The sequence below is a fragment of the Denticeps clupeoides genome, chromosome 1 (genome assembly GCF_900700375.1).
Source record: "Denticeps clupeoides chromosome 1, fDenClu1.1, whole genome shotgun sequence".
NCBI lineage: Eukaryota > Metazoa > Chordata > Actinopteri > Clupeiformes > Denticipitidae > Denticeps > Denticeps clupeoides.
In genome coordinates, this window is record NC_041707.1 from 17,074,783 (window position 1) to 17,099,684 (window position 24,902).

The following is a 24,902-nucleotide window of genomic DNA, read 5'->3' on the forward strand; positions in this document are numbered from 1 at the left end:
GTGGTTGTCACTCTTTAAGAAAAGGTTTACAATTGTGTGTCCATTATCAATTTGGACCTGGTTATGTGACTATTACCTTATGCAGGAGCTCCACCAGCAGGCCACTGTCTTTTGGACCTTCTGGTGCTGCAGTTTCATGCCTAGGTTCCCTGTTAAGATTGGATGTGGTGGCACATCACATGGGGTCAAAGACTGCAAACTCATCTGTGGACCAAATTGGGTTTAGTATGTCTCTCTCTCTCACACACACACATACCCAACTCAAGCTTCACATCATACAAGCATCTGAAAAAAAACACACACTCTTCATCTCACATGAGAGATGGCCATTTCATGATTTTAACCTTTTTAATTTAATTGAAAAGTTGCCACTTCAGGATAGAAGGACGCATGGTGAAAGATGGAGAAAGAGGTTATGATACAACAAACCTGAGAATTTTGGGTCCAGTCCTCTCAGCCTGAGACAAATGCACTGGCACTAGGGTTCATTAATATAAAACCCAAAGCAGTCTCAACTTGAGCCCCCCCTTACACACATATACATTTATCCAGGCCAGCACTGATCTGATGGTCGAGTTCAGGCTGTCGAGCCTCTCGTATTGAGTAACAGCAGGGAACAGCCACAGGAAGAGACATCCAGACAAATAAATGATGGGGGCCACAAAGACTGAGCTCACAGGGGGGCCCTCTAGCCCCATAATGAGGGAAGACACAAGACTCTTCATCACTCTGTGTGTGTGTGTGTGTGTGTGTGTGTGTGTGTGTGTGTGTGTGTGTGTGTGTGTGTGTTGGCATTAGGGTTGTGATGCATCAGGATGCAAAAGTGATATTTGTTCATCTGGTCATAATGAAGGCTGTTGTTTCATTTCCATATACACACTACATGAAATAAATTAAGGGAATCCGTAGAGGACCTCGCAATGTTTCAAATGTTGGTGGCATTTCCTTCAATTAAGGGCAAGACTCATGCAGTGTTATAACTATTACTTGCATAAAAAATGAGCAAGCATAATTTGTGCCATATAACTGCCTTATATGGCTGCGTTGACCTTGCCAAAGTCCTGATATCAGCCCTACTGAAATCATGAACATACACTGAACAAAAATATAAATGTTACACTTTTGCTTTTGCTCCTATTTTTTCATGCGCTGAAGTTCTGAAACATTTTGTACATTACGAACATCTCAATACATCTCAAATATTGTTTTCAAATCCAAGTATCCAAGGTTCCATGGATTATCTAAAAGGAGAAGTGCTCACTAACACAGATTTAGACAGATTTGTGAACAATAATGGGTCTTTTGTTTATGTAGAAAATGTTTCAAATCTTTGAGTTCAGCACCAACCCCAACCAATGGACTGCCAACCCCTACTTCCATCCCCCAGGTTCCCAACCTGTGGCCTGCTATGTCATTTTTGGTTTGCTCCCACATGTTGCCACTGTGTCCAGGTGCAATAAATAACCAATTTAATCTGAGAGAAAGATGGAATGGTTGGATTTGACCTTGAAGATTTTAAATATTTGCCTGCTTATTCAATTGCTTAAATATTTTTATATAATAATTAGGCTACATAGTAGCATACATGTACACTTTATCACTGGATCAAAAATAAATGTGTAAATAGATTGGAATCCAATCAGAAGGGGGTGAATAACAACAGTGGCTTCCTGATTAGGAAAGCCACATAACACCAACGGTTGGTATTACAACCTCCTGTTGTTACATTTTCATCGTAAATACACTGTACCTTGTCTTTCATTTTTCTCACAAAAAATTCTCTAGACACTTAGGTCTGTTGTAAGTTATTACTTGACCGCAATTGTACAGCATGCACAATAAAGAAATAATTTTTAAAAAATGAATTTCTTTAAAAATGTTTAATATTTTCCCTCATTTTAAATTAGATCACATTACAGCAGGTGCATTTTATTTATAATATTAGATTTACATGATCTTGCATTGTAACTCGCCCACCACAAGCCTCATAACAATTCTTAAAACATGATTGGTCCTCATCTGGGAGCATTATGGTGATGTCACAGGCAACACAGTAGGCTCTTATAGAAAGGGCACGCAAACATTTATACAACATTCTGAAAACATTGGACCATTTACAAGCATATACAACACCAATAAATTATCAAATGTTCTTATGTACACCGTATTTCACAAAGGGAATTAAATATATATATATGTTTTTTTTTCTTACATGTGGTGCAAATGAAACGCGTGCTTCCAGCTCACTGGTCCCATACATTCTGATAAAAACTCTTCAGCTTCCAAACATCACTTTGGTTTGATTTCAAACACACTCATGTCCTAGCATAGCATTTTAAAATTGAAATCACAACAGTAACACCGAGTGAAAAAGACCACAAAATTCGTTCACACAAAATCAAAAGCACACACATACGCTAAAAAAAGGATCTCCCTTATGCTGCTGATAATAACTTATTTGAGAATTGATTTCCATGTTGATATGATCTCTGTGTGTGAGTGTGTGTGTGGGTGTGTGTGTGTGAACACATTTAAACAGAGGGCAAAATGTGTAGTATTTATGGCAGCTCTTAGGTAAAGTGATGAGTGGGGTTTTTTGGAGGAGAAGCCCTCAGATGATTCCCTGCCTGTGATCTCTGAGCCCCGAATCCCCTGCAGCTCCACCAGGGGTGGAGTAGGACCCTCAGCCCGATGCCAAAACTCCCTAAAGCGGCTCATCGTGTAGACTTAATACACACCAATCAGACTAACACACACACACACACCCTGAAAGAGAGATCAAAGTTGAGTGCTGGGCACAGGAGGTGGGGCAGATGGAAGGAGAACACTGGCCTCGGGCAGACAGAGGGGGAGAGAGAGCGAGAGGAAGAGAGCGCAGCCTTTCAAACAAGATTACCGCTCGGCTCGCCGCCGGCTTGGCGTTTGTTCCTGCATGTGGTGACATCTATATCAGCCCAGTGGCACTGAGCATGCCCAGACCCCGCGAGGAGAGGGGAGGATTGATGTGTGATGAAGCCTCTGAAATCAAGTCGATGGGCCTGTGTCATCACAAGGGGCTCTGCTGTAGTGACAAACACCAACCTGGTCCCGCCATCTCTCTCTCTCTCTCTCTCTCTCTCTCTCTCTCACACACACACGTTTGTGGAGCCACTCCACCCTTACACCATGATACAGAACAGAAGCGGACTGGCTCACGAGAGCATCGCATCAGGAGCCACTGATGAGCTACTCTGCGTATGTTTCATTTCATCTACATTGTAGTAGAATTTTATCTTCATCCCTGCAGCAGGAGGCTGGCTGGAAGTTGTGGATTCCAGTGGTGGTGTGAATGAGACTTCTTCTCTTGAGATATGGCAGGAATGTGCTTTGTAACAGTGTCCGGTGTGACAAATCTGGAAAAGCCCCTTACTAAATTCCCATAAAAAATGATGATGATGGCCGCAACTTTTTTTTTTCAACAGGTAAATGCTTTGAGTTTCCCGTCTGATGAAGGCAGAGGGGACGGAACCGCTGCCACTTGAATCGTTTTATGGACATTATGACCCCCCCCCCCCACTGTTATTTTTTCTGATCTATCTGCCTTTGCCTTGAACCCTGACCCCCTCTCTGTTCCCTTTTCTGACGCTTTCACTTCCACCTGTGTGGCGGAGTATCCGCCAACGCAGGTCCGCCAGAGGAGAGATGGAGTGGGAGAAAAAGAAGGATTATGTCCGGTCTGGTCCTGGCCCCTGCAGGACGCTCCTCTCGTCTGTGGGAAGGGAGTGGCGGTTGTTACCCCGGGGTGTTTTTCTTTCTTTTATTCGGGCTGTGGCTGGGATCCAGCTTCAGCTCTCGGTACTGCACCTGTTCAAAACACACACACACACACACACACTCCATCAGCATCTCAGAAGACAGGAAATGCTGGAAAGCTGTCTCCTCCTCCAAATGACAAGGTGGCTCCCCGGGCACCTTTCATGGCTGCCCACTGCTGGGTGATGGGTGCGGTGGTTTCACAATGACAATCACTTCAAAACAAAACTAAATGAAGCTCAGCAGCCCTCACATCTAATTATTAAAAGCTGTAGCTTCTACGCGTATAAAACTCTCAAATTATTCACATTTTCTTAAGCCAGTAACTGGTGTCATCCAACAGACCAGTGTGTGTTTGCACAGGTTTGGAGCAGAACAAGCAATAGAGCATCAACAGAAGTGCTTCACGAAACTAAGCATATTGATTTTTCTGGATATGATTATTTTTTGCCGCTTTGACTTAATTGGGCAATGCGTGCCAACGCCCTGCATTCGAATATCTGATGCCATGTACGGTAAATTTTGTGTTGCCATTAGTATTCTGTTTATCATCCACATTGTTTGACGGATGAATGGAATGCTACCTTTTTCTAGGATTTTATCACTGTGAGATCACTGGAATTTTATGTATTTTGACACAGGCCCCAAATTGGGAGAGATGCAGTTCAATTGGTTGGCAGTTCGCTGACCACTAGGAAACTCTTATAACATAAATGTAGTAAAAAACTGATCACAATATATTTCCCAAATTAGAATGTGTTAGCTATATAAATGATATATAAGAACATAAGTACAGACGTTCTTCAAATCATAACGTCGGAGAAATTTAAACCGTTGCCGCACATCTAACGTTGTGTCACCTTGAATCTACAGTGACATTCGTATTCGGACAAGAATATGTCCTAATACTAATAATATGTCCAGATCAGCGCGTCAACGAGCTGATCTGATGTTGCAGAAAGTAAAAGGTGTAAAAGCCACATGCCAACAACATCTTACATTTACAGCATTTATCAGACGCCCTTATCCAAGGCGACTTACAATCAGTAGTTACAGGGACAGTCCCCCCTGGAGCAACTTCAGGTTAAGTGTCTTGCTCAGGGACACAATGGTAGTAAGTGGGATTTGAACCTGGGTCTTCTGGTTCATAGGCGAGTGTGTCACCCACTAGGCTACTACCACACCATCTTATGCATCTCATGCAAATCAGTTGCAGTCATTAGAAGATAATCTGATCATCGTGATGGCATATAGACATTTACTCCGTAGTGGCTCTGGTTCAGTGGCTAATGGATTATTAATATGCGTCAAGCCCCTCCCGGCAGCAGCCCCGCCGACGAAGTGATCACGTAAAGACTTACGGCGCAGCCGCCCCGTGACGCCATTAAAACAAAAAGAAAAGAAAGCAGAGAAAAGTTTTGAAAGAGGGAACGACGAGACGCATATCAGTACCGTGCGAGAAAAAAAAAAAAAATAAAGTAATAAATATATTTATGTGTCACGACAAAACAACAAACGCTCTCAATCAAAGTGGCGTCGCAGGCGGCAGGACCGGCGACGCCTTCCATTACCGCGCAGGGCTGACAGCTCCGCGGCTCGCTCGGCCCCTTTTAATAAAGCGACGGTGTCCCGGAACAAAAAAAAAAGGAACAATAATAATGCGTAGAACGACAACGGCAGTAAAAACCGGGGCGGAGGGGAGAGACCCCGGCGCTCCAGCCCGCCGCCGACGGATGCGCAGCGAGCGCCGGGGCTTTGAAGCGGTGTCACCGGCGCCGTCCCGGGACCTGTCGTCCTCCGCCGTTAACGGGGACTTGAAGGCGAGAAGCGAGCGCAGGCAAATATAAATAAGTCAATGAAAGGCGACATTTTTTAATGATGCCGTTGCCTTTTCCTGTTGGAGGAGACAAAAAAAAAAAAAAAAAAGTTGCTTGCCTCATCCCCGGTGACACCTAACCCAGCATTAGGGATATTTAACGATACCAGAGAAATAAAAGAAGAAGAGACAAAAAAATCCCGCAGACAAGAGAACCCGGCGCAGACGGGAGAGAGAAAAGGCGCGTCAAGGTGAAAGTAGGCAAACAGAAGAAAGGAAACGTGGAGGAAAGTTCTTTTCGTGTGTCTGTGTCTGTGTGTGTGTGTGTGTGTGTGTACGTGTGTGTAGAGAAAGTTTGCTGTTGCTGTTGCACTAATTGCTTGTTTTAGTTCAAAATTGAGACCTCCGGTGCTGCTGGGGAACAGCAGGCTGTGATGTGGGGTGTCAGTCAGCACCTCTTATCCTGCACACCCCGACCTCCTTACCTCTTCCTCACGTAAAAAAAAAAAAACTTGGTAGCACTTGCTAAAGTGCCGTCAAACCAAGCGGAAAACAGGTTTCTTTTGCTGAGCTGTGGTGGGGTTTTGTGTAGCACAGTCATATATTAAAAAGTGGGGTGTTGGGTGGGTGAGCGTGTGTGTGTGTGTGTGTGTGTGTGTGTGTACCATGTCACACAGTACGATTTAAAAACTTTTCTGAAAACAAATCATATTGAGTCTCGCCTGAGGGCCTAGAGAGTCTGTTATTTCTGAAAACTGACCAGATCATCTCTCCGTCACTCACCATCTGAGCCTCTTTCCTGCACTTGTCTCACAGTTGGCTCATGGTTTTGATGCCTGATAAATTCAGCAGAGCTAAAATGAAATCGTTAGGGAGCTTGCAGAACTCCCGAACTTCCACTGATTTGGTGCTATGGTTAGTTGCTTTGATTTAATTGCTCTGTTGTGCACAGAAGGGCCAGTCTGACTTACATAAATCCTGTACTGGGTACCAAAAGGTTGGAGGTTGTGTCTCAGTTCAGAAACCAACTCCTTCAGATCAGATATGACAGAAGCAGCTTGGTAAAGCTGTCTCAATTAATCCAATCACCGAATTCACTGCAGAGATCTGACCAGGACATGGCCACAAAATAAATGATGGTCAGGGAAAATGCTTGTAAATCCTGTGTTATGCCACATAAACGTGACGAGAACATTATCACTTTATGCGTCATTGAAATTGATTGTAATGGTACAATGGCAGCTCTGGTAGAATTTTAAGAGGTGGTGCGTCAGGATACAAAAGTGACAGCTGGAGACATTGGCTAGGACTCCATTCAACAACATGGAGGCTGCAGTCTTCAAATAATGTGGTCCAGGAACCCTTTATAGACAATGTCTTCCAAAGGCCCTGGCCCAAGGTACTCTAACACCACTAATAACACATCAAGTATGATTTTTGGATTTTCTGAAATAAACCTACAAAATAAAGCAGGGTATGCAAGTTCTATGCATCTTGGAGAGGAGAAACCCTCTACCTACCCAGCACTTGTTGGTGTGTAATTATGTCTAGAAATTCTCCCAAGACCCATCAAAACAAACATGCAGAGACCGATTGGCAATGCTTGAATTCAAGACCTCACATGACTCGGGAATCCTACAAGAAATCCTACAGCATTTGGGTGATGTTGCCCTCTGGTGCTGAGGCTGCCAAATAACATTTAAATGTTTCATGCGACATAAGATTAGTCTGAAGTGCTTCTGCTGACTCTGCAGGATAGAACGTACTGTAGATGTTAAGGAGGCATAGTAGTTTCACTGAGCGCTCTGAAATGTGACGGTGATTATTATTAATTCTCCTTGGCAGTTGCAGACACCCATCCCTTGTCTTTGGTCATGTAGTTACTGCGTTAATGACGCCGTTTCTAGTATGATTTCATCATGGAGTGTCATTAGCTTTAGAAAAAACTACACGTAGGCGTTTCAAACTCAAAGCACTCTCTAAAATGATCATTATTTTATTTTGTGTTCAGATGCCATCGTTCAAAAAGAAAGAATGCACTTTTCTGTAAAAGGTCATGCTTTTGTCTGGCTCTACTTTTAACACAGGCGCTATCCTATTGTCATCATCACACACTTGGATGAAAGAATCTGTTTAAACGAATAAATGGAAAGGCGAAAGTAAACATGAACGCAGAGCGATGTTTCACTGCCTGTTCACTGTCTAGGCCGTGTCAGCGGAGTGGAGACTGTGACCTTGTATAGTGTTAAAGGCTGGATCAACACATCAATCAATATCACACAGGTACACACAGGTACACACACACACACACACACACACAACAAAAGGAGTTTGTAAATATTTCACAGAGACACTCTGTGTGTGTGTGTGTGTGTGTGTGTGTGTATGCGCGCAGTTGCCCTTTGTAAGAGACAGTCATTAGAAAGTCATCAGCTCCAGGTGCTCCAAGGTTCCAAACGATGTGTGAAGAGGAACCGCCCCTCAACCCCAGGCCTCAGCATCTGGGGACTAGCCGAGAGGCGTGGGTCACACCAGGGGCCTGAAAATAGCGCTCCATTTGTCATCTGGCAGAGAGGGCGCGTGCAACACTCCGTTGTGGGCACAGGACACACACGCTGATCAACTCGCTGTGCCTCCCACACACTCTTCCACCGGGACGGCTTCTGTAAGCGGTAACTCCCGAACAGAATCAGGGGAGGCCATGCAGAGCAGAACGTCCCTCGTCTCTGTGTTGCGAGTTGCAGCCCCTTCCTGTTCCAGACCCCTCCCCGCCCCAGCTGTGTTTTAGTGGCCATCCGTCCCCCCCTGCTCCGCAACCTGCCAGTAATTAGCCGCCTGCAGGTGTACCCGTCTTCGTACCCCGACCCTCCGCCCGGCCTCGTTACGAGCCCCTGAGACTCAAGCCCTCTGTGACCTGCCCCAGCCCCCTGTGGACACCAGGTGCAGGGGGACCGTGGCCTCTCGTCTCCTCCTGCTCCGCCTCTGGCTGCGGCCGGAGCTCGGAAACACGCAGGTGCTGGAGCGACAGGCAGTGGTGAGGATTACGACCGAAAAGATCAAAGTCGGCGGCCCTTCAAAGTGGGAGAAGGGGGCCACTGTCCATGTGGCAGTGGAGATCGGTGGAAAGATCTGTGACCTCTCATATGTAGCACCCCAGAACTCCACTCAGCAGGTATTCAAGTGGACGCTGGTCCTGCAGCCCCAGACAGAGAGGGGTGGGTCAACTTCCTTTAACCAGCTACAGGCCCCAGGGCAGGAGTTCATAAAACTGAGCTGCAACTAATCAAAGACGTGTGCTCATAGACACACACACACTGACTTTGACCTTGTTTCCACTTCCACGTGAAAGTTTTTACCAAATTTGAAATCCTTGGAAGGCATTCTTGAGATATCAAGTTCATGGACGGAGGAATGGATGCCGGCGTGGCACCATGATAACCAAGGCCTGTGGGCTTGTAGCTCATGTAGCTCCCCAAACAACTGAAAGGTTTGGGCTAAAGTAAAGGGGTGGGTGAGATTTATGGGTAGAAAAACTTTGCACAATTTAATAATAGCATGTAGATATACACAGAGTGTTATGTTGCAGACAGATTTAACTCTGAAGTGACTCTCGCACTATACCCCTTATTCCCACAGAGGTGACACAACTGCAATTGGGATAAAGCAAAATAATCCATCTGAAGTGCATAGTTTTATGGAGATTGCATACTGAAAGGAAATGTGGCTCTAAAGTGGTGATTGAAAATCAAGGTGCACTGTCCAAACAGGACAACAGTTCTTGAGTCTGCAGTGTTGTACTCATAAGAAATGCATATGCGGTACACCTACCACTTGTACATCTGAGGGCATTCTGGACAGGAAGTCTAGCAGCTCGTTGTTGTCAATGGTGTAGGGGTTACGTAGTTTCTTGGTGAACTTGTTCACCCCTGGGGGATAAATCACAGTCAGAACATGGACGTATTTCTTATTCATGAAAGGCCAAACTCATTCTGAAGCAAACAAACTTCTGTTTTTTTTTTTGTCCTGCAACCTTTAGTGGCCACTGTGGTTTATTTTATTTCATTTTTGCTACAATGGAGGAACTGTATCCAAGCATGGGCTGTAAACAGACAGGAATTATCTGGTTTAGCAAAAATTTGTGTAGCTGAGTGTACATGGCTCAGCAAAGGGACTATTCTGATCTGAAAATTAGGCGTATCTAAGAGGGGACAGCTGTTCTGCCCAATCTGCCCTTTACCAAACCTAAAGAAAGTATATAATTTCACTTTCAGAACAATTTCCTCCAAAAACACTTCTGGACAGTTCTGTGGAATCTGTCAACCCTGGGACACTGAAGGAGACATACAAAAATGGACATTGTTTGAAGAATGTAGATCTGTGTGTGTGTTTCCTGCACATTGAAATACGGCAAGGTTACTGGTTTCAAATTGGAGCGGATGCTCACCCCAGGCCAGCACCAAGTATCGGAGGGGGATGAAGTAAATGATCACTGTGGCAACACACAGTGCCACTATGGCCAGGCAGCTTAGGAAAGGCACAGTCCAGTTAAAAGTACTGTAAGGGACAGAGCAAAGAGTTCATTTTTATTTACATTACTGCTGCAAAAATGACAACTTAATACACGCACAAGTCACACTCATCGTGTGCATGTGTGACTTTGGAGACTTACTTCTTGATCCTCTCTGCGTAAGAGGCCACCTCGTCGAGTGCAGTCTGCACACTGATGCACACATCCTGAATAGCGTACAGCTTGTTCATGAAGCCCTTTCTTTCAGAGTCCTACAGTGGACAAGAGACAAAGGTACAAACAGGCAGACGTGAAGAAAGCAAGAGAGGAAAGATGAGGAAAAAGGCAAGGGATGCAAGGCAAGTACGAGTTGCAGTGTCTCACTATAGCACGCTATACTCTCATTGTTCCAACTCTGGGCTGCGGTGAACCAAAAGCAGGCAGAACTAAAGCGATTCTGCTGTGTTTTAAACGGGAACACTGCGAACGCTCATCCGCCGAAAACAACTGCGGCCTCGCTGCAGCGCTGGAGCCCCTCTGGCATCTGTTTGTTGTGTCAGCTGTTATGATGTCATCACCATCATCATCTTTACCACGAGCATGAAATCCTCAATTCTTTTCAACTTGATGGTTGAGAACCACTGGGACATTGGCTTTCAATCACTGGGTCTCAAACGGAAAACAGCAGGAGGGTCATGCAGGCATTTGTAAAGTGTAGACACACACACACACACACACACACGCACACGCACAAAATGCAAGGAGTGTGAGCCATTGAGTGAGCACAAAGAGACAGCACCAGCTACGTGACCAAACAGCTCTCAATACAATTTACCATGTAACACAAAACACCACAACTTTACTCAACACTTCACATTATGAAAGTGAAAGTGAAGTGATTGTCATATACACAGCAAAGCACGTGGTGAGCAGTGGGCAGCCATGACCGGCGCCTGGGGAGCAGTGTGTGGGGACGGTGCTTTGCTCACTGGCACCTCAGTGGTACCTTGGCTGATCGGGATTCGAACCGGCAACCTTCTGATTACGGGGCCGCTTCCTTAACCGCTAGGACACCACTGCCCCAAACAGAACCTGGAACCTGATTGTACAGATAAGAGTATTTGGCAAATTAGGGTGATTCCCTGGCCTTTTCCCCCTTGGCCCTGTAATTGTATGCTGTTACATTACACTTATAGTCACTTCCAATGTTTCTTGTAATGACATTTTGAAAGAGAAGTGCATTGTGTATTTATTCGTTTATTTTTTTTTACTCAAGTGTGGACTCAACTTTCTGGCCTGTAGTGTATGTTTAACTGAAAGTGAACCCGGAGTATAGACCATCTTTAAGACTATTCTGTGTTCAGTACAAAGAACTTCAAAATGTATAGATGATCTGAATATGTGGTGTGAGCTCATGAAAAATATGAAAAACTTCACTATTTGATGGTAATTGTAGACATGCAAGACCCCACAAACTTCCGTTTCTTCCTTTCTTCCCACTATAAGAAAGAGAATCTCTTTTCCTCTTTCAGGTCTACGGGATCGCATTTTTGAAAAACACACCAAGTGTATGGCCCTTGAAAAGCCATATGACCTCTCCTCTGAAATAAAAGCAAACCGCACAAGACAAATAGAAGTAATTAGACTTTGTCCCAGGGTTATTTTTCTTTAACAAATATTTTACAAGACTCCTTTCTTTCGTCCTCCTCTTGCCCACCTCCCCTCACTCCCCCCATCTGTTTTGGATTATTCACTAAAACAAAGACTGCTGCTCTCTCTCCATTGTAAGGGGATTTTTCTCATTTGGGTGGTGGGGTGGGGTGTGCTGGTGGGGTACGTTGGGGATTTGGGGGAGTTTGAGAGAAGTGCTGATGGTGTATGTGTGTGTGGAGGAGAGATCAGTTGGGTCAGAGCAGTATAAACCATTGCCACATGCCCATCTCCGGAACATGAACCCAACCCCTGAACTCTCACTACTTTATTTTTCGACCTGTGGCCATCACCAACATTTAACATTTTCACAATCCTTATCAAATACGGATCAGACGATAACCCTCCAAGGGGGATTTAAACTCCAGTGCAAATATCTTAGTTGCGTATAAAATATAATAGATTTTTTAAGCAGACAGCAAACAGTGCCTGGAATATAATTACTCCAAAGTTAACACTAGCATGCTTAACAGTCATGGTAAACCTTTGTGTGTGTGTGTGTGTGTGTGTGTGTATATATATATGTTTCATCTTCACCATGATGTCCTGCAAAGACCATAGAAGAGCTACAATTGCACTGCACAAAACCAAGGAGCCTCTGCTGCCATTACCCCTTTCCCTCTCTGTGACTGGATGATGCCAGCCCGCCAGCATGCCAACCACCGCAGCGCAGGCAAGCAGAGGCTCGACAGCCCAATCTCAGCCCGACGCCAGGCTATTTACACCCCACCACCCGTGCCAGGGAGCCCGCCCATGGACTATGGACACCTAGTGTTCAGGGAAAGAATGTGTGTGTGTGTGTGTGTGTGTGTGTGTGTGTAATGGAGCTGGCTCAGCTCTGAGATTGGGGCAGGAGGGAACTGGGGGTTTTGGGGCAGCTCTTGTTTGTTAGCGGTGCAGAATTGGAGGGGGGTCCATACTTCATTTGCACCAAAAGCGAGGGCCCGCTACACTGCCGCTCTGGGCACCATGCTGGGCCTAATTCACACCCGGGTCCTCAATCGTTCCTCCCTTCCCTGCCAAGGAGGCAAAACAAGCCCTCTTTGATCTTCCAGCTCAAAAGGTGACCATGAACAAAGGAGTGCGATAAGATAGAGCTCAAGATGAAAATCAAAAAAAAAAAAAATTAAAAATGCCTTCACCAGAGACGCCAGCACACATCTCAGATCCAGGTATTATTTCCACTGAGAGAGACACTTTCATTTCAAGCCAAAGGCATCATGGTCCAGGAAGTTTAGTTGGCACAGAGACTCAGTAATGTCAACACACATTCAATTAAGATGCTTTTTCTAAATGATTGTATTAAGTATTAATTTCCCAAAACTAGATCATTAGTGATTAAACCCTTGCAAGGCAGTCGATACAGCACACACACTGGCTACTCCGGGAGTTTCATTAAATTCAAAAAGTAGCCACCTCATGGGTGAAAAAAACCCTCTTTGATTCCCACATCAGTGTTCTCAACAAGACCTCTCCTTTAAAAAAAAATTCCAGCTTCAGTGAAGTAAAGTTCATTCAGTGGCATAGATCTGGATTTTTAAAAACTCTGTATAAACCTTGTGTTTATGATATCCATCTTATGTACTATTTTTTGTGGAAAGAACGCATTATGATGGTCCAACCATAATAATCCAACATGTGTGTTTCAGCACAACAACATGATTTATTTTATATCTTTCCAATCAGCCACTGTAAAACAGACCATTGGGAATCTATAATTTCCCCTATAGTTTATGGATTCAGGATTCTTGAAATGCATTTGCATTTATTGGTTTGTAAAATTTTTAACATAGTTTATGGAGGCTACACCTAAAGATCCTAAAGTATTGAATATTAATGTGACTGCTCTGTGGTAATAGTGACATCAGCAGTACATTGACACTTGGCCATGAATAGAACCTTGCAGAATAGTAACTTCTCACTGCTCCGTCTTGCCATTGCCACACCTGGAAGTGGGCTCTCCACCAACAGATCACTTAGTCCAATTTAAAGCCTAGGAGTCAGAGGCAGCCATCAGAACTACACGGAGCATCTCAGAGAGCATTGCGGTAAAACACTCTGCACTTTTAAATCTGGGACAGACTGTGTCGAGAAGGATGGGGACATGAAATTCCTGTGTTTAAGAGAAAGTGGGGGTACTCTGACGCCAATTAAGTCTCAGCAAGTGAACAGCAGCGAGCGTATTCAGGTGTGTACAAAGCCTGTGGGTGGCAGCTTGGAGGGGGGTGTCTGTGCATGTGTGTATGCATGTGTGTGTGTGAGTGTGTGTGTGTTAAAGATTGTTCTGCATGCTTTTTTGTGTGCTGCTCATGCTTAAATGTCTGGAGCAGCTATCACTACAGGGGGTACTAAGAGTAGGTGCCTGTTAGGGTGTCAGGAGAACTGGGGAGTGTGTTATAAGAATTGATATGCTGAGGCAGAATGCTGCACACACACACAGACACATAAATACACAGAAATCATATTAGCTTCATCACAGTACTCCCTAAAAGCTACAAATTCACTGCAATTTTCATTCATTCAACTTCCTAAGCCGGCTGATACTATGTCATGGGCATAGGACAGCTACAGCCTTGTTAGCAATATTCAGTCAGTTAGCAATATTCAATCATACTCAGAGTTTAAGGTTACCTACAGTACACATTACCTACAGTGCGAGACAAAAACTCTTACACTACATGAGCCTAAGACATTTGGGCAAACAAAGTACCAGAAAAAGTGGTTATGTTCTGCAATGCCCTATAATGGACCATTTGTTAAATCACAATAATCCTATTATATTTAAATTAATTAATGGTACACAATGTGTATAATATCTATTTTAGTATATTAGCTACATGTACCTTAAACACTACAGTACAAAAGATTAGGGTGATTGTAATTGTTTTACATGAAAACGGAAATGAGTTTGAATAGAAAATTTATAGGGCGTAGTTACTGGGTGGGTGTAAGTGCATGTGGAAATGCTATAATAAAGCCAATGCTGCACATGAAGTACTTATATTGTAAGTCTGCGAGAGAACCACGTGGAAAATTTCTTCAATTATCTCTTTTACTCATAATCCATCCAACAGCTAACCATAAATACCAGGGTCATGCTCTTCGCAAACAAAAGAAATCCCCTCTTGCACAAAAGGGCTCTGGAAATCATTTCAGTGCACAGTTCACAAAGTCCACTGGGAGAGCTAAATGAGTGTGTAAACTTCCTTCCCATTTGTGTTTTATGACCCCGTATCAGAGGTCTTCATCTTGGTAAGAAGCCGTCGCCTTAAGGAAACAACGGGAACGATTGAGAATATCACTTCGTACTTGGTGCCTTGCCAGCACGGCATGAAAGAGGCAGATGTTTCAATTTGAACTCGCAGTCTTTATATACGTTATATATATTTTGCCCGGTGAAATCCTCGGGTGAACAGGGTAATGCATCTGTCGCTCCCACCTGCTTGCTCGCTTACTTCCCTCTTGTTCATCACACAGCCATCAGGTCAAGTGCCACTGTGCTCTGGACGTTGCCTATTGTCGGGTGGTTTACTGAGACTGTGACCCCTGAGCAGCAGTACAGAAGTGCACAAGGTGGTAGTGGAGGGATAATACTCCCAGACAAAGTGGGTGGAGGGCGGAGGTGGGCCACTTTGCCTTCGGTATTCGCCATGACAACCCATGGACAAATATCTGTCTAAGTGAGTGCCTAACCGGGGGTGAAGCAGGGGTGTTATTTTCAGATCCGACCTCAGCGTCCCGCTGTTACCCTGTTGGACAAATAAATAAATAAAAAAAGCAACATTAGTGTTGTCCGACGAGCTTTGTAATGGCTCAACCTCTGAGCTCTGCAGGCTTCTGTGCCCCATCGGGCATCCACTCCATCAGCTTCAAGGTCAGGCGGCGTGTCTGGTCCTCTCCCGTTCCCCCTCTACGCCCTCTTCCCCCGTCGACCGGTGCCCCCCGCTCCGAGGCCAGCCCTCCTCTGCACCCCCCCGCCTCTCTCTCCTTGCCCTGTCCTCCACAGGTCCCCCCATGGCACCCGCGTGATAAATGGGGCGCAATTAGCCTTCGTCCATTGCTGTCCCGGATTCGTTCTTGCCTTGCTGTGTTCTTCATCTCCTAAAAACAAGGCCGCCTCAAAAAAAAAAAAAAAAAGACAAACCCTAAACTCTGATGACACTCAGAGACCTACTTTTTAAAGCATTTAAATAAAGTGTCACCTTTACGACAGAGGCACAGAAAGACAAGAGCACGCTCTCGCCTGAGCTGTAATAGCATTCGACTGCCATCACCACTTATTTATGTCACCACTCCTCCATCTCTCTCCCGCACGTCCATCCAGGAGTGTCAGATCCAATCATCCCTCAAAAACCTGCATTAAAATCATGCTCGGGCGAAACAGAGAGACGCATTATTGGAAATGTCAACATTCAGAGCGCGTTTTAATACACGCGTCTCTGCGATCGGGGGCATTTTGACACAGCCGCTGCTTCGTCAAAAACTCAACATTTAAAGAAAGAAAAACATCAAAAATGTGCTCCTCATTACTCATTTATGGCCCTGTGTAAAGATACCGATTCTCTGGCGTCTGCAGGAGTGCGGTGCCAGCCCTTTTTTTTTGTGACTGCAAGCAGCTCGGATCAGTTGAGTCTCGAGGGAGGCAAGAGAGATCTCGCTTGATGCCTACTCCAGATCGGCCTTCTTTTTGTGGCACTGCTCGAGGTGCGAAGAGGGCTCTATGACAAAGGACAAAATTAAATAGGTAACCTCTGACCTACACACAGAAAAAGAGAGGGCCTGACCCAAGACCAGGATCAGTGGAGGTCAAGGCTCTTGGTTAACTCTAACAGTGGCAGCTGAAACAGGAGAGAGGTCACACGTCCTGCATCGGGAACACAGACGTGACATTTTTTGAACTTCTACACTGTCTCAGATGCTGGAGAAAGAAAGAAAACCACAAAAGTGCCGGTTTGCACTGTGAGAAGGCAAGCAAGGCTGAGGGCGACCTGGAGGATTAATAAAGTGCAGCGAATTGCGTGGCAGCAGGAGGAAGTGGGAGGAGACTGGTGCGCAGACGGAGGACAGGTGAGGTGACGGAAAACAGTGACGTGTCCTTGGTCCCCGGACAGACAATGAGCCACAGAAGCAAGACGGACAGACGGACGGACGCCAAGGACACACGCTCACACTTACCACCATGACGCGAATCCACTCACAGTGCCAGGAGGATAATATATCCTCCAGCAAATGGTTTTCCGACTGCCGCTCGTCCTCCGGCCGGACCGAGCCCCGAACCTTGTGGACCAAAATAAACCGACATCATTTAAGGCAGCGGACAACAAAGGGTATAAACACTGTGTGCATGTGTGTATGTGTCTTTGGGGAGTACTGAGGGAAATGCAGAAGAGACAAAAAAAAATCCACCTGATGTTTGGAAAGGAAGAAAGACAAACAATGAAGAGTATTTTTCCCAGCCAGACAATACCCTCGATATGTATTTTTTTTCCTTCTCTCCCCTTTTTTTGTTTCGCACTCTATTAGCCAAACATGATTAAAATGCAGTTCCTAGGAGCATCTCCAAAAAAAAAAAAAAAAAAAAAAAAAAAGTCAAAAGCATCTTTTACAGCATGAAGTGTTTCATCTTTCACAGGCAAAAAGAAGAAAAGATCTGGCGAAGCGCAAACTTTTTTCTCTTCTCCCTCTCTCTCCCTCTCTGTCTCTCCTCTCCATTCTCCTCAGCACTTAAAAAAAAAAAAAATCTTGTTACCTGCGGGTATGCGTGGCGAATCACAAGCTCAATAGCCTCGGAACAAGTTTTCACAGTTTTTAAAGTATTAAAAATAATCCCCAGCGCACTCTTTAGTCCAATTACATAGTAGCACACAGCTATCGCCCAATCGGCCCCAATCCCCACCGGCTGGCAGGTCTGCCGCGCCACATGCTATCTACAGATAAGCCGTGCTGTAATTTGAGATTCCCACAGACATAATTGTGTGTGAATCGGGATCAGATTTTTTTTTTTTCTCAAGCATTTCACGGTGCTAAGAGGTTAGCTGTGTTTTCCTCTCTAATGTGGCCCCTGATTGAGATGGAGAAAAGGGAGGCAGAGCGGCGGAAAGCGCAAAGCTCCCTGTGAAATTGGGTGACGGCTGATTGCAACCGTCGTCAGGCCCAGGGGTCATGGAAATGAGTCTATCGCTATGCGCCTCCCCAGGGTCTGACACGGCAAAAACGGGGAGGTTTAATGCACCTGCCAGACCATCGATAAAATGCAGCACCCCTATCAGACCTGTACAGCCGCACATGGCAACACACCAGGCAAACGGAAACACCCACAGAAATACGGACTGCAACCTGTTTTAACTGATGCCATCTTTCTGCTGAATAGGGTGGTAGTAGGGTGGTAGTAGCCTAGTGGGTAACACACTCGCCTATGAACCAGAAGACCCAGGTTCAAATCCAACTTACTCCAGGGGGACTGTCCCTGTAACTACTGATTGTAAATCGCTCTGGATAAGGGCGTCTGGTAAATGCTGTAAATGTAAATGTAAAATGTATAGACCATAAAGACCATACCTACTTGAGGTATGTACTATGAATCTAAGGAAACCCAAGCAATTGCATCATCCCTAAGTCTTTCAATGTTGTGAGATCGCTCCACAATTCAGACTACACAACCTTCGGACATGTACAGTGCAGAATCTTTCACCTGAATCTTTTCCATCCTGAAAAGTGACAAGGAAAGAGATGTGACCCTCCTACATGCATAGATGGCTGTCAAAAACAAGTGCCATTGAGTTCCAAAAAAATCACAGGAAAATAAATGATTGTGTAAAGAAATAGACTGGTTTCTCTGCTCTACAGGAAGAGTTGTAGGTCCTGTCATCCACTGTCAAATAGCCTCTTTGGCTGCTTGATTAAAATGATCTCGAATTTTGGCAACTGATTTGATGGTTGGTGACCTCAAGACCAGGCTTAAAATTGTGTCGTCTGAACTGGACTAAGATTTAAATACAGAACAAACTTTATAGAAACAAACTTTATATAACAAAGCATTAAAATTTTTGGAGGTCAGAACTATGTCAATTTTAACCACTCAAACACACACACACACATGTGCAGCAGCTGGGCAGCTAAAGAGTCCTATGTGTGTGTTTGAGTGAGAAAGAGAGGGAGGGAGAGCAGTAAGCCCATGAGCAGAACATGATTGTGTTGTGTATCTTATCCAGTACGTCTCTTCCCTGGGCAGTATGAGTCCTACTCCAGAGATCATCAGAGCATAGCGGTGTAATTTCAGCTCTCCTCCACCCTCCAGCACACACACACACACACACACCAGACAAGAAGCATGGTCTATCACTGGCATAAGTCAGGCCTTTAGGGGATGGGGTCTAGTTGAGGGATGCTGTTTCTGAACGGCAAATCCACTTTCTGCTTTTTCAGGATGAGTTTAACCTTGAACACCACATTATCGCACAATAAATATGCACCTTATAAAAGCAGGTGGTGACTAAAGGAAAAACAGCATGTCACTGCCCAGCACTTCAGTTCACTATGGCACAGAACTATTGAAGGACACCATTCCTCCAAAATATATTTCCTTTGGTGATTTGATGGTAGATATACTGTCCAACACATTGTATCAAATGTGTTCAGACATTCCTCTTCCCAATAAGAGGACCTACAAATTTAGTTATTAAGTTATTAAGTTATTGTGTTTTATTAAACTGATATTTTGCCTTCTGAAGTCTACTCCTGTAGTTTTCACTTGAATGTTGCTGATAGAAGACAACAGTATCCTCCCTATCATCAATAGAATACCACAAGGCACTTTGCCAGGTCAGGTGCCTCATTACAACTCCATTTTGGTTACATACCGTCCCTACAGTGGTTCAGGACACATACGCTGCTGCGGGAAAGCAGCCCACATCATGAGGAACAACAGCCATCTCCTCAGTCTACCGTTACCATCGATGGTTCCTACACATCGTCATTGTTTTTACTGTCAACCCTTACAACTGCATATATGAAGGGAATAAAATGTATTATTGCATCTGACAAGGCAGAAGTGAAATGCAATGAAAAAAAATCCTCTAAGCATCTGTTATAAGGTTCAAATTTTTGTTCCTGACATGCTGTGATTATGTCCAAGTCTCACTCATGTGTGTGGAGCAAAGGCCTGCCCATCTGGTCTAATCCCACAGAAGTGCTTCAACAGCAGGATACACTACAGAATGAACCAACACTTCCCACCCACCTAAGGTCACCATGCATGACAATACTGCAAATATCAATGGTCTCCTTCAGCAGGATAATGCACCCTGCAACACTGCAAACATTTTCAGTAATGTTTAAAGGAACATGACCAGGGAACAATAGATCAAATTTGGATTTGGAACTTCAAAAAATTCCACATTTCAATGTAACCAAGCATCTGTTGGATATGCTTCAAAACCAAGTCAGATATTTTTTAGACCACATCACAACTTATTGGATGCGATGAATAAATATCTGCATAATAGTATGAGGTAGATTTAATGCTGTGGCTGGTGCAGTGTTTTTTCATGTATTTTGAGAAATCCTTGAAACAGGACGGAGGATCAGCAGTCTTCCCATCGCCCTCTGGGCGCCACCCAGACATTTCTCTAAAAACAATCCATATCTTAAGGTTTGGTCAAGTCTGTACTTTTCACAATTCCAACACAATCAGCTTCAGACCTGCATGAGGGCAGGTTGATTATCATTTTCTTCTTCTTCTTCTTTTTCTTCGTCTTCTTCTTTCCTTCCTTCCAGGTGCTTAGTCACATTTAATATCTACAGCTTCCTCATTCATTACGCCCGGATTTTTCTTTCAGTGAGAGAGGCATATTTCAATGAAAGTGACTAAAATCACTGCTGACTCTGAAGAAAGACACTTTTACTGATTACCCAGCAGTCTACTAAGTGAGACCACATTGTGGAGGCTCAGAACCAAGCCTGCAAGGGGTTCCTTCCATACAATGAAGAACAGGTGGGCCATTTTTTAGCCATGTAATACTCCTTTTAGTTACCAGACCAAAGGTTATCCAGCTAATAACTGCCTTGTGTTGCGCCTGGAGAACAGAGGGTCACTCTGCCAGGGCTTAACATCTGGGACATATTGCTCATACTTGCAACATATGCTTCAGGTTCAATGAAAATGAGGACTTGGCACATCTATGAATCCATTTCTTTTCTCTCTCTTTTTTTTTTACTCTACATCCTGTAGAGTGAAGCCTTTGCTGGACTGACCGTTTATCATTTTTACTATTTTGATGTTTGAGCAGACAAGCTAACCAGATGGACAGGTCATTTTAGTGCTGGGGAGAGAAAATTGGAAAGACTAATCTGTTTAGCCTCAAAAGATCTTTGTTTCTTTAGTTGTATAGGTGGAAGAACAAAAAGACAGACGCAGAGAGGGTGTACAGTGGCCAAGTGGACTTGTGATTTGGTACAGTTGAAAAATGCTTTTGAATATGCCTAGAGCTGATCTGTTAAGCTTGTAGATTTGTAGGGTAGTATTATTAATTTACACTGAAGTGACAATGAAATTATCTATATTGTATATGTATACATGTGTGTGGAATATTATGCTAATCACAAGATGTATTTAAAAATATATAATTTTTTTTATATAAATTAAAGCTGAACAGTGCTCAAACACAGTTATTGATATCCTTATTTGTAAAACCTGTTCATTAGTGTCTTGGGTGAACCAATCAGTGGACAGCTCTTGATAAAGCAGTAAATGTACCCAAAACTTGTTCAGAGGTGGTCTATGGCTCATTATTTTTAAGCTAAATTGAACTAAATACCGAAGATACACAAAACAGAAGAAGTTTGGGTGGATGTGAACAGTTAAAGACTGTGTGATGGTTTGTCGCTGTATGTATGACTTTGCAATGACACTAAACTCTGACTAGACTCTGTGCACTGGGCCCATGAGATGAGAAATCAACCTAATGCTGTTGAAAAAAATATAATCTTAAAGGGACACACTGTAATGAACAATGATGATGTTGAAGCGCTACAGTCTTGAATTTATCTATTTAGCAGAGCTCACCACATTCCAAGCACTAGAGTCAGGGGATAATGACAAATAATCACCATCAACACAAGTCCCCCGTGCTCAGGTGCAGACTCAGAGTTCACGGCTTCCGCGCTTTGCCAGGGTTGATCAGAGTGCGTCTCTCTACCATTTTCTTCTCGTCTCTATTCACGCTCAGTGCCTTGGTGTCTAACAAGCGTTCCCCCCACGGCCATTTGAATACAATTAATTGCACTTCAAAGAGCAAGGGGTGGTGGAATCAGAGCGTCGACATTCAGCCCCTCAGGCTGCTTTGTTTGGGAGCGCATAATTCACCTTTATTTGGGAAGAGAAAACAGCTCAATCGCGCCGAGGCACCAGAGGCAGGATGCAGCTTTGTGAGAGCGCGGGCTGGCAGAAGTGGCGAAGCGCATTGCAGCCCTCCGCGCTCCACATGAAAGAGCCGAGCAGAAACCAAGGAGAGAGAAGGGTCCAGCAAAAGCGCACTCAGACCGAGACCCCCAGGAGTGTAGTGTTGCTAGAAAAATAAAAGCTCTTCAGACACTGGCCTAGTCCAGGCGATGAGTGCGAACCGTTTCCTTGTTGTTTTTACATGGTGTTTTTCCTCACTGTTTGGGTGAAAATTACCTTGTCGTCTTTGTCAAAGTCCTCATCTTCATCTTCCAGCAGGTCCTCCACAGCTTGCTAATGAAAGACAAAGAAGAGAGAGAGAGACAAATCAGTTTATCTGGGTATAGGAAATACAGTGCACATTACAGTGCACCGTAACAACTAAAATGGACCAGTAGCATCATAATGGACACATAATGTACACCATGACACTGGACTACACTTTGGACTTCTTCACCTCTACAACTGTAGGACTTTTTTTCTTTTATTGGACAAATCATCAGCAACCCTGCACTGACACCATTTGCAGGCTCACTCTACCCTGGAAGGGGGTCCCTCTCTGTATCACTCCTTCCCAAGGTTTCTTCCTGTCTTTTTTTTTCTCTCTCCGAGTTTTTCCTTGTGTAGAAGGGTCAAGTGTGGGGGTTGTCACGGGTCTGTAGGGCCTGTCAAAGCCCACTGAGACATACTGTGTGTGATTTTGGGCTGCATAAGAAATAAATGTTGTTGTTGAGGTTGTTTTTTGCATTGAACTTAAATTGCAGGAGAAAATGAAAAGGCAACTTCTGCAGCAGTACTTTCTGTTGGGTCAGTCTGCAACACAACTCCTGATCTGTCTGCGAATGCGTACAGTACACTGTGGGATGTATATACTGATGTCTGGTGAACAGTGCATATAAATACAAGTGCATTTTAAATACATTATAACACAAAAATATGTACACAGACTTTTGAACTCAATAGCCCTTATGGTATTTCAATGAAAGATTTTGCTAACTAGAGTGAAAATCGAGCTACAACTCTCTTGCTTCTGGTTTGTCTTCATGCACACAGATAATAGAGGATGTCTGTTATCCCCCAGAATACATGGGGGTTGCTTTAATTTGTGCAAGTTATGATTGTGACGTTGTGAAATCCTGGAGGGACTGACTCACTCATATCCTTATAACAGCATGAGAAGCTCAGTGATCTCACTACAATTCACTTTCGTTTTTGAGTCTTTAGCAAGTGATTTGCGATGACACAGAATCTCAACTGTCAAAAGAACTCAGTTTAAAACCAAACTGTTTAAAATAATTAGCACAAACCATAAATGTAAACAATTTTAATCTATTATGGTGTTCCAAAGCCAATGCAATCCATGTTACTTTATGTGATTAAACATGTTTTTACCTATTTCTCGCTCAATAAAATGGGTTTAGAGCCAGGTTAGGGGCAGTGGTGGCCTAGTGGGTAGCGGGAAATGGACCCGTTAACGGAAGGTTGGCAGTTCGGATCCCAAACCGCCAAGGTGCCACTGAGGTGCCACTGAGCAAAGTACCGTCCCCACACACTGCTCCCCGGGCGCCTGTCATGGCTGCCCACTGCCCTATGATGGGTTAAAAGCAGAGGACACATTTCATGTGCACCGCGTGCTGTGCCGTGTTTCACAATCTTTTCTTTAATTTTACCCTACTGACGCATTGTCAGTAGGGTAAAATGATGAGTGCCATATGTCTAACCTTTATTCTGATTCTTTACAGTTTTATAGACTTTTAAAATCAAGAAACGTGGGGTCCATTTGTTCTTTCTGCCTGATTGTTTACTGAAAGGACAAGAGGGAGTGAGAGTGAGAACAGCGCACATATTTTTATGGTCCATGGTCTGTTTGCTCAAGGTAAACTTCCTGAGTGCCAGTAGCCACAATCGATACAACAGTATGACGTTAAACATTTCCAACCTTTTATCCTTTCTTTGGAACTCAATTCAAAGCAAATGTGTTGCAAACACCTGAAGTGGGCCTTGAATGCTCGAGCAAAGTGTACACAGCGGGAGCGATGGGCTGAAGGTGATGGCAGAGCACTGAATGGCTTTGAGTGTATAATGGTGCTGCGCCCTTGTCAGCAATTCAGATGATGGAACAAGGACTGCTTCTGTTATGCTCAAGAATTTTGCAGTTCCAAATCTATTCGCCGCACCTAGGTGAGTGCAAATCAACAATTCGACCAGAAACCCACGTATCTGGTATCTGTTAGCTTGTACGGAGTTCAGAGTTTGTATGCTCTCCTCGTTTTAGTGTGGGTTCCCTCTGGGCTCTCCAGTTTCCTCCTGCTATTCAGACGCATGCACACTAGGTGAGTTGGCGACACTAGGTTGGCCATAGGTCCTGGGTGAGTCCTAAACTTTAACCCACACAACTGTCCATCACTCCAGTAGAGAATCAGAGGCTGACGGACCTGCCACAAGGCACACTGACGCTCTTCTGGTGGGCTTCAGTGTTTCTGTTCCCTTACTGTGGTAGCCAGCTGTGTATCGAGAATAATAGGTTTGCATCAGGCAGCTGGCTGCGAAGGCGCTGGGATGTGGAGGAACACTGCCATGAACCAACGCCATGGATGTTAATTATCGACGCTGTTCAGCATGTTAAAGTTTGGTGTGAA

The 24,902-nt window shown here is 44.3% G+C and overlaps 1 protein-coding gene across 5 annotated transcripts in view; it reads right to left on the bottom strand.

Moving 5' to 3' along the window:
* Positions 1-1,865: 1,865 nt before the first annotated feature.
* mctp1a (multiple C2 domains, transmembrane 1a) overlaps positions 1,866-24,902 on the bottom strand; it is a 126,111-nt gene continuing 103,074 nt past the window's right edge. For 4 of the 5 annotated variants that reach the window (XM_029002631.1, XM_028953351.1, XM_028954625.1 and 1 more), the window contains 6 exons: positions 22,501-22,557; positions 17,001-17,102; positions 10,278-10,387; positions 10,053-10,162; positions 9,437-9,534; positions 1,866-3,843 (listed from right to left, as the gene is read on the bottom strand). In XM_029002631.1, the coding sequence (XP_028858464.1) occupies positions 3,772-3,843; positions 9,437-9,534; positions 10,053-10,162; positions 10,278-10,387; positions 17,001-17,102; positions 22,501-22,557 (549 nt within the window). In that variant the 3' untranslated portion in view covers positions 1,866-3,771. The remainder of the gene's footprint in view (positions 3,844-9,436; positions 9,535-10,052; positions 10,163-10,277; positions 10,388-17,000; positions 17,103-22,500; positions 22,558-24,902) is intronic. The other variant, XM_028953831.1, reaches the window with a different exon arrangement.